The following is a 14719-nucleotide window of genomic DNA, read 5'->3' as shown; positions in this document are numbered from 1 at the left end:
GGCTTCGACAAGCAGAAGGCCACCATCGCCCTGCACGTGTGCCATGCGCTCACGTATCTGCACTCGCTGGCGCCCCCCCGTCATCCACCGAGACCTCAAGTCGCGCAACATCCTGCTCAACAAGGCCATGCACGCCAAGCTGACGGACTTCGGCATCTCGAGAGAGCGGCTGGACCAGACGATGACGGCGGGCATGGGGACGTCGCTCTGGATGGCGCCTGAGGTGATGCTGGGCGAGCGATACGACGTGAAGGCCGACATGTTCTCGTTCGGAGTGGTGCTGTCCGAGTTGGACGTGCACACGCTGCCGTACGCGCAGGAGAAGAAGAGGAGTCTGGACAGCGGAGGACGTGCGCTTGCGGACGCCACGCTGCTCCAGAGAGTGGCTGAAGGGACCGTTCGTGTCGAGTTTTCTGAAGGCAACGCGTCTTTCATCACGGAGCTCGGCTGCGCTTGTGTATCTGTAGACCCAAGTCAGCGCCCAAGTGCTGCTGAAGCCCTGTACAAATTGCAATTAGTGTTGACCCAAGGGCTACAGCAGCTAACACTTTAGTTGAGTATCCTGATTCAGCTGAGCATGGACTCTCAAAGCATTACTTGAGCAGGCGATTCCGGTCAAGTTGAGATGGACGACGGCGTAGCCATTTTCTGTCTCGTTAATAAGCTCCTTCCGGAGTGCTCGAGTGCGACGAAGCAAGCATCGTCGCGAATCATGCCTGTACATGTAGGTTGTACGTAGACTTGGTAAGCACCTGCCTCATCACCGTGATTGTTATTTGTCGTGCAGCCTACGGAGACCATATCTGCGGGTTTGACAACGTACATGCCCGAGATAGCTAGCAACGATAATAATGGTTATTGTATAATTTGATAAGCATCCGTCAAAGTGAGATCAGAAGATCCTTCGCTTTGACAAGACCGTCTGAAGTCTATACAGCGCTTCGGCTGCGCTTGGTCGCTCTGTCGGGTCGATTGTCGATTGACACACAAGCGCGCCCCAGCTCCGCAATGGAGCGAGGACTTGAGCTAGTGAACTCGACCTGGATGTTTCCCAGTGCCACCTTTTGAAGAAGAACCGAGTCTGCTAATTCACGGCCGTTCGAGTCAAGTATCTGCTTCGTGCGTACGGCAGCGTGTGAACGTCCATTTCGGACAAGACCACGCCGAACGAAAACATGTCGACTTGTCATCGTATCGCTCGCGTAACATAACCTCACAACACCCGCAGTCAACCTAGCAGTTTATAAAGCGGGGACGTCCGACTACATGCAGGCCACGCGCTGATTTTGCCCTATCAGCTTTAATTTGCGTTTCCTCCTGACAACACTATTTTAATAGCGACACTTAATTATTAATAAAATTATTAATAAGTGTCGCTCCATAACTTCACGCTATTCTATCATTCTACACTAAGCGACTCGACAGTCAAGCATGCTGCCACACCGAGAGCCCACACATGTTTCGAGGACGCAACCGTGGAGTTCCAGCTGGACGACATCTGTCACCTCTGCCTCGTAAAGGGTGGCAATCGACTGGCTTCGTGTGCTACAACAGTTTTCTTCTTCTCACTCGGCCGGGGTGATCCACTCTTCGTAGGGAGGTGCGCTTGGCTTGACCAGGTTTCCTGGGCCGACGAAGATGTACTCGATCTACTCGACTTACCTCGGTGACCAGTGCGGCGGCATCCCTTATGGAGTGTACGTCGCCAAGGACGACAACTGCTCCAACATCTCGTGCTCTCCGGCCTTCACCGCCGAAGCCAGAGCCGTCAACGCCAACATGGTGACCAGCGAGTGCTCAACGGACTACGTGCAGGCGATGCGGGACAAGTTCGCGGACTCACCCTACCTGCTCCAAGTTTACTACGCCGATGAAGACTGTACAGACCTCGCAATGGCCCTCGTCTACCCAGCAACGGGGACGTGCGTGGGCGCGTACAACGAGTCGGACAGTCTCTACGTGGTCGCCACGCTCCACAAGAATTCCTCAGCCTTGGTGCAGCAGTATCTCGACCGATCGTGTACGTCCAAGAAGCTCTGCATGACCGAAAGCGTCGACAAAGACGCCATCGAAAGGCACTTGTGCGATGCGCATCGCGTCCGCTGGTTCAGCAGCAACGACGTCGATACAAACACCGAGAACCACTCGGCTTTGAGCAGTAGCAGCGACTCAGCGACTCGACTCAGCACTAATGGGGTGTTGGAGATCGCGCTCGGATGCTTCGCACTGGCGGCGACCGTGTTAGTTTTGGTCCTCGCGGTAATGCGTCGGACGAGACGTCATCCTACAGACATGTGCGAGTTGAAGACCAGTATGTCGTCTCAGAAGAGCGTAGTCTCGCTTGGACGCAGCGGGCTATGGAACGACGACGTTATCACGGCGAAGCGGATCCTAAGGAGCAAGGTGTTGATACAGCCACGGCTTCTTTGGTCAAGTCTACACTGGCACCTTCAACGACCGCAAAGTGGCCGTCAAGATGCTGCTTCCTGCTGCGCGTGACAAGCTTCCTCGCGTGAACGAGTTCCTTGCTGAAGCCAAGACGACAGCGTCTTTGGATCACCCGCACATCGTCTCGTTCGTCGGAGTCGCCTGGGACTCCTTCTCGGACCTCTGTGTCGTGCTCGAATACATGGACGGAGGGGAGCTGCGCGCTCTACTGGACAAGTTCTTAGAGTCCAAGCACCCCGTTGGCTTTGACCGCCAGAAAGTCACCATAGCTCTACAAGTCTGCCACGCGCTGGCCTACCTGCACTCGTTAACCCCGTCGATCATCCATCGCGACCTAAAGTCACGGAACATTCTGCTGGGCAGCAACATGGAGGCGAAACTCGCAGACTTTGGCATATCGAGGGAGCGTCTCGACCGCACTATGACTGCGGGAGTTGGTACCTCGCTTTGGATGGCGCCCGAGGTGATGCTAGGTGAACGGTACGACGAGAAGGCGGACATGTTCTCGTTTGGAGTGGTTTTATCCGAACTAGACGTGCACACTCTGCCGTATGAGAAGGTGAAGAAGCAGAACCCGGACTCGAATGGTCGAGAAATGGCCAGCTCGACTTTACTGCAGAAAGTGGCGCTGGGGGCGGTTAAAGTGGAATTCTCAGGCACCTGTCCGAAGGCGATGGCGGAGCTGGGGCGCGCGTGTATATCTATTGATCCTACTAAACGTCCAAGCGCAGCGGAGGCGCTGTACAAGCTTCAAATCGTTCTGAAGTGGAACCTTCGGTAACTCCGACTTTAATTTAATACATGTAGGTTTACGATATTCTTATGATTGATTTTTTAGAAGTAATAGTCTACGCAGTTCTTATCATTCACAGAAGAACTTAGTATAAGTAAGTTGGTTGATGAAGCGGAGACAGTAAGAAAATATGATTGCGAGGGCTCATGAACGCCCAAGTAAGCTTCAACTTTAATTCGAATTGCGCTGATACACGCCCGAGGCGCTCCTTTTCACCATGTTGTGCTGGACTCGAGGAAAGGGGCTCATTCATACGTATCGTGCTTGAGGGCTCCCCCAGCCGTTGAGGATCAATCTTGTCCTTGGCCCTAGTCGCGTCTGCTTTTCCATTCTGGGCGATGGACAGCCGTTGTTTTTAGGCATCGAGGAACCCATACCACCCAGTCATTGCGGCGTATTTGTGAGTGGATGACCACGAGCTCCTTTGCAGCTGGCGCTGACGGCCCGTTGATGGGTTGGTCGGCTCACTCCCGTTTAGGCCGCACCTCCGTCTCACATCGAGGTGTCGAGACCGAAATGTTCAGCCAAGTTGCACTGGCGTTGGTGGTCGCCCAGACCTTCGGAGTCATGGTCGCTAAAGCCACGTACGCAGTCCAGGCTACTTACCTCGGCGATAGCTGCAGGGAGACTCCGTACGCAGTCACAGTGTGGCCAAACGAGACTTGCGCTGCCGGTTCCTGCGCTGCCTACGACCAGTTCGAAGGCTCGAGAGCCGTCAACGCCAACATGATGACGATGGACTGCGCCTTGGACTATGATCAAGTGCTGGAGGTCATGCGAGGTAAGTTCGGCAACTCCCCGTACCTGCTGCAGATGCTCCACACGGACGAGAACTGCACCGAGTTCTCCATGGCGTTCGGGTACCCGGCCATGGGCGCGTGTGTCGGCGCGTACAACGAATCGGACGGGCTTTATGCCATCTCGAGTCTCTACACGAACGGCTCAGCTTCACTGGCGCTGTACCTGGAGCGCACGTGCTTCTCCAACCAGAAGTACATGGCGACTTTCGTTGACAAGGAGACGTTGGCGGGTCATACTTGCACCATCGATTGGTTTCGGTGGTACAGCAGCAACGACGCCAAGCTCCCTGACGGTGGAGCCCCGATATCTACCGAGGGTCAGTCAAACTCGCTGAGCTCCAGCACAATCGTCGGCATTGGCTTGGGTGCATTTGGGTTCGCCATTGTATTCGTCGTGGCGATTGTGCTGCGCCGACGTCAGACCAAAGCTCGGGCATTGTTCAAGCACGACCAATTCGCCCGAAGTCTCACGCCTACGAACGTCGACTCACTGGAGGCTGTGCTGCGAGGCCAGACTGGACTTTGGGACGACGATGTCATCACTGCCAAGCGTATTCCGCGTGACAAGGTGGTGACGAAGGAGCGGATAAGTCGCGGCTCCTTTGGTGAGGTGTACGTCGGCGTCTACAACGACAAGAAAGTGGCGGTCAAGATGCTGCTGCCGCCAATGCAAGGCAACATCCGCCACGTCAACGACTTCCTTGCTGAGGCGAAGATGACGGCGAGCATGGACCACCCGCACATCGTGACGTTCCTCGGTGTTGCGTGGGACTCGCTGTCCGACATCTGCGTCGTCCTCGAGTTCATGGAAGGCGGGGAGCTGCGCAGTTTACTGGACAAGTACGAGAAGGAGAAGCACCCCGTTGGCTTCAACCGGCAGAAGGCGACTATGGCACTGGAGATTTGCCATGCGTTGACGTACCTGCACTCGCTGTCGCCCTCGGTGATCCACAGAGACCTCAAGTCCCGGAATATTCTACTGGGTGGCGACATGAAGGCCAAAATATCGGATTTTGGGATCTCCCGCGAACGTCTCGACCGGACCATGACTGCAGGAGTGGGGACGTCTCTGTGGATGGCGCCTGAGGTTCTGCTAGGGGAGCGGTACGATGAGAAGGCCGACGTGTACTCGTTCGGCGTCGTGTTGTCCGAGCTAGACGTCCACACCATGCCGTACTCGAAAGCGAAGAAGGAGAACTTGGACTCGACCGGCAACGAGATCCCGGACTCACTGTTGCTGTCGCGCGTGGCGCTGGGAATCGTCAAGGTCGAGTTCTCAGACGCCACTCCACGCGCAATGAAGAAGCTGGGACGCGCGTGTACTTCGGTGTATCCGACGGAGCGACCGACGGCGGCGCAGGCGCTGTACAAGCTGCAGAAGATTCTGGCGAGCAAGAAGCTGGACTGATGATGAGAAGAATAAGTTATAATCGATTGGAATGTACATGTACTACACGCGCGCCACTGTTTCTAAAGTTATGATTTCTATTCAAGGGTATGTGGTCACCTCAAGAGAACTCATCAACTTGAAGGCAAGTTGGCCAAGGTCACGTACATTTTGCAAGTTTGAATTTGATTGTACAAGGGATCTTTATCAAAAGGGGCCACAAATCCATCAGCACTTCATCATTTGGGGCCAAAGAGCTGGACTTAGCGCAGTACCGTAAGAAGTACCGTCGATAGCCGATTGCTGTCCAGGCGACCGGTACAGCGTTGCAGTGATCTTCCGCTTATGAGCTTTATGAAGCTCCTCCATGTAACAAAATATTCCTCGGATCCATTTCTACTTGCAGTATTATAATAAGTTTAGTTTATAGCTCAAACGCGCAATAAGTGACGCAAAGGCATCGAAGAGAGGAAGCTATTGAGCAGAATAAATGTCGTAGCGGAATTTGACACTTACATCAACTCTTTAGTGGGAGAGCTCTAAAAGGTCCTCTATTGTTTCCAAGAAGCACGTAACTAGAACTATAAAGTCCTGGTGTCGCTGTAGGCTGTTCCTAATTGAATGTCATTCCAGGAGTTCTCGTTCGCTGCCAAGTCTTCCCTTTCAGCTTCCTGAAAAGGGCCCTCTACCTAAGCAGCACTGAATTTTAGCTATACAACATTTTCTGTTGAGCACCTCTGGACACCGCTAGTGAAATACCTTGCACAAAATTTACGCCGGAACCTGTAGATATCTGTCAACCGGGTCTGCTTATTTGAGATGACTCGAACGCCAGACCGGTCTTAATTTTATTTCCTGAATCGATGGTGCCTTGCTCTGAGTACCAGCACAACACGGCTGAAGCTACACCCTTTGACAATGCTTGTCACTGGCAACTCGATCTACACTTGCGTGTATAGGGTGCATTTAGATTAATTACACAACGCTCGTAAGTGTTATCTACCGCGGAACTTTTACCGTAGACGAGTGCCTGGACGAGCACACCATCGACATGTTGGTTGAGCTGCGGGGGTACATAACGTTCTAAATCGCGACAAATTCTAACTTAGATTAACTACCGCGTCTAGAACTTGGCAGCGCCTTTTAATCTTGAAAAACAATTAGGACGGCACACAAGCAGCGCTAGTTTATTTTTTTCTGATCGCGAAGGCATGAGTATGCAACCAACTGGGTGTTGTCTTGTGGCGAACGTTTCACACCGGTAATTCAAGCCATTCTTCGGAGGCTGCACAAGTTTTGGCACGCTTAAGTCGTTTCGGATGCATTGCTGGTTTGCCATAGCTTATTTTTAATAATTAATTTACAATATGCATGCTCAACGTACCCCATATGCTGACTAAAGCCTCGAATCTAGCAAACTCGATGGCGAGCCTACCAGATATACATTAACGGGCTGTCATACCTGCAGCAGATATGACAGGGTTTAAAAAGATATATGTTGACATAGCGCTCAAAATCTCCACCGCAATTGTCGTACATGCGTCACTTGTGTCTGCTTGATATCGCCCTGAATCAGGCGGCTTGATAGACGTTTGCTGGGCTAGAAGAATGTACCCGTCATTTCGTTCCGGACACCGCCGACGCTGCATCCCTTCTCAATTTCACCAGTTTCGAATTTGGCGCGCGTCGGACACAAGCGCCGGAGCGATGGCCGCAGAGGACGTCGATGCGATGCTGGTGCTGGCTAGCGCCTTCGTCGAGCAGGAGGAGACGCTGCACGAGGTGCGCAGGGAGGTGTACGACAAGCTCGTGGAAGAGGCATGGAGGATCGCCATGCGGACCAGGCACTACCTGACCACCCAGTGCCTGGACACGCCCTGCGACTCCGCGTGGATGATGTTGTACACGCGCGGAAGCGACATCAACTTCCTAAACGCGACGAGCTTGACCAGGTGCGATCCTACTTACTATCTGAAGTTGCTGCGCTATATCTAATTCATGCATGCTTTCAGGTCGGCTTTCCACCAACTACTGCGGCGCTTCAGCCGCTTTTACTACATCCCACGCAGCACGGCACGCGGGCGGCCCCCGAAGCTCCGACACTACCACCAGATCCTGGGCCTGGTGCTGTGCTTCTACGTCGGGTCGATGGAGCAGAGCTCCCTGTGTATGATGTTTGGTGCTCCGCCGAGCACCATATCGAGGACGCTACGCCGCGCCGAGGAAGCGCTGTCGCTGGCGCTAAAAGGCTACGCTCCTGCCAGAATCTCTTGGCCCTCGCCTGCTCGCCAAGCCGAACTGGCAAAGCTTGTGGAAGCCCGCGAGCCGCTTCTCAAACACACATTCGGCTTCATTGATGGGAAGAACTTAAGGGTGAGTTGTAGTTTGCAAAATGTTACTTGCTATGATAGAATGCTAACATCAATGAAATTGTAGGTTCAGCAGCCGTCGAATGCGGACTTGCAGAACGCCATGTATAACGGGTGGTTGCACACCGTTTTCGTGACTGGCACAATCTGCTTCGCAGCCGACGGCTGCATCATTTGGTGTAAGCACAATTGCCCGGGTCGTGGAACGACTCCGACACCTCCTTGGGCTTCCGTTCCAAGTTCATCGACCCTACCCTCTGCCCGGACACACGTATGAACGTGGTGTCGGACTCAGCCTTCCCGTGTTCGACCAGCATGGTCGGTCGCATCCTGACTCCTCTCAAAGATGGCGATCTCGAGAGGATTCTCCAGTCGCTGAGAAGCTCCGCGCGGACGCTTCATAACGCCATCACGTCCGTGAGGCAGGCGGCGGAGTGGGGCATGGGGAGCATGCAAAAGGTGTACAGCCGCCTGAACCTCCCCCTGCCGTACGACCCCGAGCTTCGTGGGCACCGAAACAACAACATCTTCAGAATGGCTAACTATCGCGTCCGCACGGTCGGCATCTCGCAGATACGCACGACGTTTTCAGGCGAGATGGAGCTATGCAGCGAGTAGGGTGTCGAACTAGCCGTGTTTGTACTGCATGCAACAATACATTTTTCTTTGCCGTTGAATTGAGCTGCTTCATTATCTCGATGTTGCTGGCAGCAGCGTGCTGCAAACGTTTTGCGACGGAGAGCCGAACTCGATGCTCGTGCGTCTTGCACTTGACTTCACAGAGATGTGTACGCAGCACCAGAAGTACATGTGATGATGAAGGCGCTAGAAGATCACGTAATCCATGACGGACACGCTAGCGGATCATGAACAACATGTTTGATTTGAGGCTTAGTGGTAAGTGACAAGTATATAGTAACTAGAACGTGCATGATAGCCTCACTTCGACGAGCATGCGCGCCTTCCGCTCACGCCTTCTTAGTCAGTGCGCCGATCAATATGAGCAGCTCTTGAGTGCGGGCGCGCGCATCTTCGCGCTCACGGCGCGCACGGTCCTCTCTCTCCAGCTTCTCCTCACGGCGGCGCGCCTCAGCTTCAGCCTTGGCTTCCAGAAGGCGGGCCTCGTTGGCCGCCTTTTCGTCGCGGCGGCGCTGATCTTCCTCGGCGCGACGGGCGTCAGCCTTCCGCTCGCTCTCTTAGCGGAGCAGCCGAAGCGTCTCGAGGATGCCTCCTCGCTTGTTGCTGGCGTTGTTTTCAAGGCCATCCAGCTTTGTCTTGAGAGCTGTTGTTGCCTTCATGGCACGGATGCGCTTAGCTTCGGCGTAGCTAGCTTCCGCCGTGTCTTTGTCTTCTTCATGAGCGGCTGGAAGCCGTCGACTCGTCCTCGGCCGACTCGTCGGAGCCCGGCGACTCGCCGCAGTCGGACCTGCCCACAGTGGCGGCAGTGGGCACCCCCAAACCTTCGCCCTCGCCGTCGCCGCCCTCGTAGAAGCTGTCGTCCGGGTCGACTTCAAAGCAGAAGTCGGACTGGTCGTTGTCAGCCTCGTCGTCCATCTCCACGACGTTGGCCTTGTCGTCGATGGCACGCTTGACCTCCTTGACTTTCTTGATGAGCGGGGGAATCTCCTGCACGCCGGTCGGCTTCCGGGTGCTGTGAAGCACCTTGCACTTACGCCGTAAGCTCTCGAAGTCTCGCTCGGGCGAGCCTCGAGGCCTGTTGGCGTTGTACATCATAGCGAGGCGTTCCCACTCGTCCCTGCCGAGCGGCAGCATCTTCTCGACGGGCGAGGAGGCGGTCGACATCGGCCGTCGAGTAGTTGGTGGTTCCAGAGTGCTTGGGCATCTACACACACAGACGAATCTATAAAAAGTCAGCCACGCTGCTCATTGCCACGTTGGACCGTGTTGGCGCGGCGTACCGGGAGTGGTGGGCGGCGGCGAGGCGGCGGAGACGCGCTTGGGGGGGGGGGGAGAACTGCTTGGAACGTGGTAAAACCAGAAGTGAGAGACGACGATAGCTTCGCCGCGGCGGCAGCTTGCCAGGGCGATGCCTTCGCCGCCACCAGTTCGCATCGATCTTAAAAGGATGCTAGTAGCTCACAACTTTAACGCTGCGCGCGCAGATTTCGCGCGCAAATAGCAAGTCAGTGTACGTGAAAACTTCGAACGAAGATGAGCCCATCAACCCGTCGTTTGGCGCGAACCTTGGCGCCAGTTTTTCATGCTTCCCTGCTTGTTGCTAGCCTGCAGCTACTTTGCACTCACTGCAACCACCATCAACAACCGCACATCAATAGTTTATCTCAATGCAATTCATTTGTTCACAACACGCTTACCTACACAACTACACCTCCTTCACTTCGCTCCCTCCCCCTTCTCGCTGGGGTCTCTCTTCACGTTGCTTGCTCTCTCGTCCTGCTCATTCTTTGGCCCTCTCACGGGTCTTGGGCGTCTTGAATGTTGTGGTGGCGACAGCCATCCAGCCCACAGCGGTAAGCAAACCACAAGTCGTCGCCATAGTCGACTGTCACCTCCTCGCCGCGGTGGATGTCTTGCGTCGACGCCACGACCACGGTGGTACGGCGGCCGTTGGCCACTTCCACGAACTTCGCCACCGGTTGGCACGGGTGGTGTACGAAGCGCATCAGCCCTCCTATGTTCTCGGCGTTGATCGCCACGCAGACTGGGAACGCCGGTCGCTCTGGCCGCTGCCTCATCACCAAGCGGTAGCCGCTATTGCGCGGTCGGGTCGTGCGCGAAACACTCAAGTGCTCCATCTCGACGAGGTATTGCCCCAGCACTTCGCCCCCTTCGATGTCCTCGCTAGCGACCACGCCCAACGACCTCGTGCGCACGTTCCTCCCTAGATACACCTTGCTCGACTCGGCCAGCGCGTTGCCACAGAGCCCCCCGTACGGGCAGCAGTTGATATTGCAGTAAAGATGCATTAGCGAATTGCGGCAGGAGTCCACACGGCACGGCGATGGGTAGTCGCACCACCCAAAGTGATGCACCGACGGAAATACCGTCGCGAGCGGGTTGAACTGCTCGCGAAGCTGAATCACGCGGTGCGGCCACTGCGCTGGAATGAACCGATCCCGTGACCGCGGCCCCCGTAGTTGCGTCCGAGGCGATCTGTCCGCAGTGACTCGCATCGCCCCGCGTGGGTTGATGACGGGTCGGGCATCGCGCTGAGGCGCCGACCGCCGGCGAGCGTAAGGCGCGGCAGCTTCACGACGCGCACGACGGCCCTCGTGGAGAGGCTGAAGCGCACGCTGGGGATCTCGGCGGCGTCTCCAGGAGCACCGGTGACGACGTGGTGGGGCTGGGTACGGGCGGCTGGACACCGGCGGCGACACGGGCGCAGACATCGACTCCTGGCTTGGCGGCGGGTTCGTTGCCAACTTGGACTTGAGGCGGCTTCTCTCTGGCGGCAGCCACGGAGGCGTTGCTGTGCCCGTAGCGCTGGCGGACTCGCTGGCGTCTTCGATGCGGCGCTTGCTGTCGCGGTCGTACTGATGGCTGGGCTGGATGTTCGGCGGCGTGTTCTCTTCGTCCTCGCTGGACGTGTCATTGATGCACCGACGCCGCCAGTGAACGGCGGAGTGGATTAAGCGCACCATTGTCCCTGCAATCAAACACGAGGTGAGTCCTCTCATAGATAAGTGCATTCAAAGCCATCAACCACGCTCACCTTTCGAAGTGTTGGCTGCTGTCGACTTCGCGCCGCCGGCGGCAAATTCGCAACTGAGCGTCTTTTCGATTTGGCGGAAGATATATGATCATCGATATGCCCGTAGAGTGAAGGATGTATATTTTAGAATGATGGTCAGCAAAAAGTATACTAACAACAAGACAATACTTTATGATGGCTACACGGCATATATCTAGGGGTAGGGCAGTTTATCGAGACGATATCTGCGTCCCGCGAGATCTATGCGCGTATATGACGCGGCATATCAGCTGCAGGTATGACAGCCCGTTAATGTATATCTGGTAGGCGTCCAAAGGGTCGTGATATTTCTTTGAGGTCGTACGAAGTCCTGTAAGTACGTAATGGACTACTAGCCAATTGGTTTGATACATGTACGTATCTGCAGCAGCTCTGTAATGAAACCGCAAAACGTGCCTAGCTTAGACTTCGTTGCGACGCGTTCCGCTACTTGAGTTGCGTTGCAGTTTGACACTTGTGCTGCAACGTCCCGGTCGCTTGGCCAGCAATTGGCTATCGACGGTACTGCGCTAAGTCCAACTCTTTGACAGGTTTGTGGTCCCAAATGATAAAGTGCTGATGGATTTGTGGCCCCTTTTGATAAAGATCCTTGTACAAGTTTCGCTGCTGCGACTGAATTCCTGGCAAGTGGCAATTACATGGGCTCATTTAACGCTAGTGAAACGCAGAGCATATCTCCAGATCCGAGTCACTTCTCGAATTTAGCGTGCTCATCGGATTCGTAGTACACGTGGTAAGCTGACCGCCACTTTGGAGAATTCCCGCGTTGCTGCGTTTATTTTAATATTAAAATGTCACTGGGAATTCACTTTTCCGATTCATGTGTGGTGCTGGAATTCATGGAAGGTGGCGGAGACTTTTTTGCGTTGGTGGACAAGTATTTTGACGTTAATCGGCACTGGAAGTCATGTTACGACAAAAGCTCGGCGTGTTTTCCTTTGCGGTGCTACTGACGGAGTTGCAGAATACATGTATTGCAGCGGAGATTTTCTCAATCGGAGGGTCATACAGTACAGTGTACTCGTTGGCAGAGTTGGGCTTTGCTTGTGTATCGATCGACCTTCCGACTCGGAATCCGAGTCCACCTGAAGCTCTGTTGCAACCCAAGTCTGCTTTAACAACGATCTACTTTGTGGCACGCGAGTAAGCTTTTCTACTGATGGACGGGTGACTTGAAATGGTCGGCGGCGGCCGACGGAAGCGGCGCTGCTGCAGAGAAATAACACGGGGGAGGCGCGTGTGGAGTTTTCGGAAGCGAGCTTGGCAGTGCGTGTGTGTCGCTCGACCCGCATCAACGGCCTAGTGCTGCGGATGCTTTGTACAAGCTCCATGCATTTCTGGCGCAAATGTAGCGAGGGAGGACTTCAAGTCTCGAGACTTCTCCTTAGAGTTTTCATTGTGCTGGACGATCGCAAAACTACAACCGGTCCCGCGTCATGTTAACAGCCAGGATCAGAGCTTGCCAGTACTTTGACTGTATTAATACTAGTAGTGGAGCATCTCAATCGCGTTGCTCCGTTGAGTTGCTTAGGGGGCCGACGTCCCCGATCTCCCAATGGATCTAATGAATCTGTTTATTAGTCGGGTCTATACCATCACGTGTAGATCAGTGCAGCTCCCGTTCCGACAACACATCTTCAATAAGGAATACTATTATCATAGAACTGCATGAAGACGTCGCCATTGCATGTAAGAAGTGCATTGCGATCTTTACATGCTGGGGGTTGCACCCCCAGCAATAGAAAACTTACTCCGAGTTGGGGCAACGGGTCCGTTCGCTGGAATGCTCGTCGCTGGGCCCCCTGCTTCGCGGGCACCCCGCGCGGGTTTGCTGCGGCTACGCTCCTCGCAACCGCTCACTACCGCATCTAGTGCTGACTGCACTCGAGCAGGCCTGGTTGGTAGGCACGAACTTGAAGCGAGAGTCTGTCCAATCTTATTTTCTTAAATAAACTGTAGGAGACTGAGTCTGACGCTCCCGTATATAAGCTTGCTGACCGTGTTCCCTCCGCTCTAAATCAGGGTACGAACGTATGCGACGAGGCATTCAGTCACATCATCACAGCCGATAAACTGTAGTATTTTAGCTAAAGCTGCACCTGTCGTCCTGTTGCTGAGCCAAATTAGCATTTCTCTGTTTGGAAAGTGCCCTCTAAATCGTGTACCTCCGTTTTAATGACATACGGTCACAAAATCCACATCTTGATGCAGTGAAGTCTCAAATTCTATCCATGTCAGAATTCTGGAAATGTCAGTAAACACAGGATGTTTTGGTCAAAAATGGCAATCAGAATGTCAGCCCAACCCCGTTCCTCCTAAACTGATATCAGGTAAGTAAATGCGGGTATGGACCCTTGAAAAAGCTAAGTAAAAGTGAGTGCATCAATGTAAGGGGGGACTTCGTCCCCAATAACAGCATTACTATAGTACTAATTCTACACCCAGTACTTAGTAATTTTTGAATATCACTGAAATAAAATACTGATTAATATAGTAAGCTTGTCGATTTCAAAATATTACTTCTACTTATACTACAGTAAACTTTATGAAATTAGAGGTGAACAACCATAAGACAACTAAGAAGTGTCATTACAGTGTTTCCCTGCATATTCCAAGCGTGAGCCACCGAAAATGTGGCCATACGGTGCCATTTCCCACAATAAATAAACTAACAATTTGCATATCATTTGAGCATATGGTGTGCTGATAAAAATATTTGTGGTGATGTTTTTTTTTACTGGCGCGAAGGCTGTGGAGGTGGGCTTCGATTGTCTACCCGACGCACATCAGGCAAGGCATGTGTCGAAGATGGCCGTGCCATGATTAAGTTCTACGGCCGCAGCGAAAAGTGATATTTAGTATACCTGTACTGCGTTGACGATGATAGGCGAGCCTCACGGCATCCGTGCACAGTGGTCCCATTTGCATACTCAGGGGCAACCTTGCAGAGGATCCAAGAAGTAGGAGCGCGAAACTCCAACCAAGCACATGTCATATGAGGCTTTGGAGAAATAATTTGCAACTGGAGGTTAAATACGATTCTCATCAATTTTGGAAGACCGTCGCACCAGTGGAAGAAGTTCTTCTTTTCCCGTAAATATGAAACAAACCCTCAGTTTTAGTAACTTACGCTCTAATACTAGTTTATCACAGCGACACTCTCACTGAAGAATAGCAAAAAAAGAATAG

General features: G+C 53.6%; 5 protein-coding genes across 5 annotated transcripts; 3 read left to right on the top strand and 2 right to left on the bottom strand.

The window, feature by feature from the left end:
• Positions 1-43: 43 nt before the first annotated feature.
• PHYSODRAFT_320857 (hypothetical protein) lies at positions 44-3229 on the top strand (the record flags this gene model as incomplete). The annotated part of the gene is made up of 3 exons (XM_009515982.1): positions 44-501; positions 1620-2403; positions 2477-3229. 3 exons carry the CDS (start codon positions 44-46, stop codon positions 3227-3229), a joined length of 1995 nt encoding a protein of 664 aa, XP_009514277.1.
• Positions 3230-7135: 3906 nt separating this feature from the next.
• Positions 7136-7423, top strand: PHYSODRAFT_477682 (hypothetical protein; the record flags this gene model as incomplete). Its single annotated transcript, XM_009515981.1, has 1 exon — positions 7136-7423. One exon carries the CDS (start codon positions 7136-7138, stop codon positions 7421-7423), a length of 288 nt encoding a protein of 95 aa, XP_009514276.1.
• An 815-nt stretch (positions 7424-8238) lies between these two features.
• PHYSODRAFT_474601 (hypothetical protein) lies at positions 8239-8415 on the top strand (the record flags this gene model as incomplete). Its single annotated transcript, XM_009515980.1, has 1 exon — positions 8239-8415. The coding sequence occupies one exon, from the start codon at positions 8239-8241 to the stop codon at positions 8413-8415; it is 177 nt and encodes a 58-aa protein (XP_009514275.1).
• Positions 8416-9318: 903 nt separating this feature from the next.
• On the bottom strand, positions 9319-9579 carry PHYSODRAFT_398204 (hypothetical protein; the record flags this gene model as incomplete). The annotated part of the gene is made up of 1 exon (XM_009515979.1): positions 9319-9579. A coding segment is annotated over one exon (261 nt), but the record flags the coding sequence as incomplete, so codon positions are not given.
• A 653-nt stretch (positions 9580-10232) lies between these two features.
• PHYSODRAFT_473675 (hypothetical protein) lies at positions 10233-10745 on the bottom strand (the record flags this gene model as incomplete). The annotated part of the gene is made up of 1 exon (XM_009515978.1): positions 10233-10745. The coding sequence occupies one exon, from the start codon at positions 10743-10745 to the stop codon at positions 10233-10235; it is 513 nt and encodes a 170-aa protein (XP_009514273.1).
• Positions 10746-14719: the final 3974 nt, after the last annotated feature.

Source organism: Phytophthora sojae (assembly GCF_000149755.1).
Source record: "Phytophthora sojae unplaced genomic scaffold PHYSOscaffold_1, whole genome shotgun sequence".
In the NCBI taxonomy this organism is placed as follows: Eukaryota; Oomycota; class Peronosporomycetes; order Peronosporales; family Peronosporaceae; genus Phytophthora; species Phytophthora sojae.
Note: the sequence above shows the minus strand (reverse complement) of the source record. Positions and strands in the feature narration are given on the sequence as shown.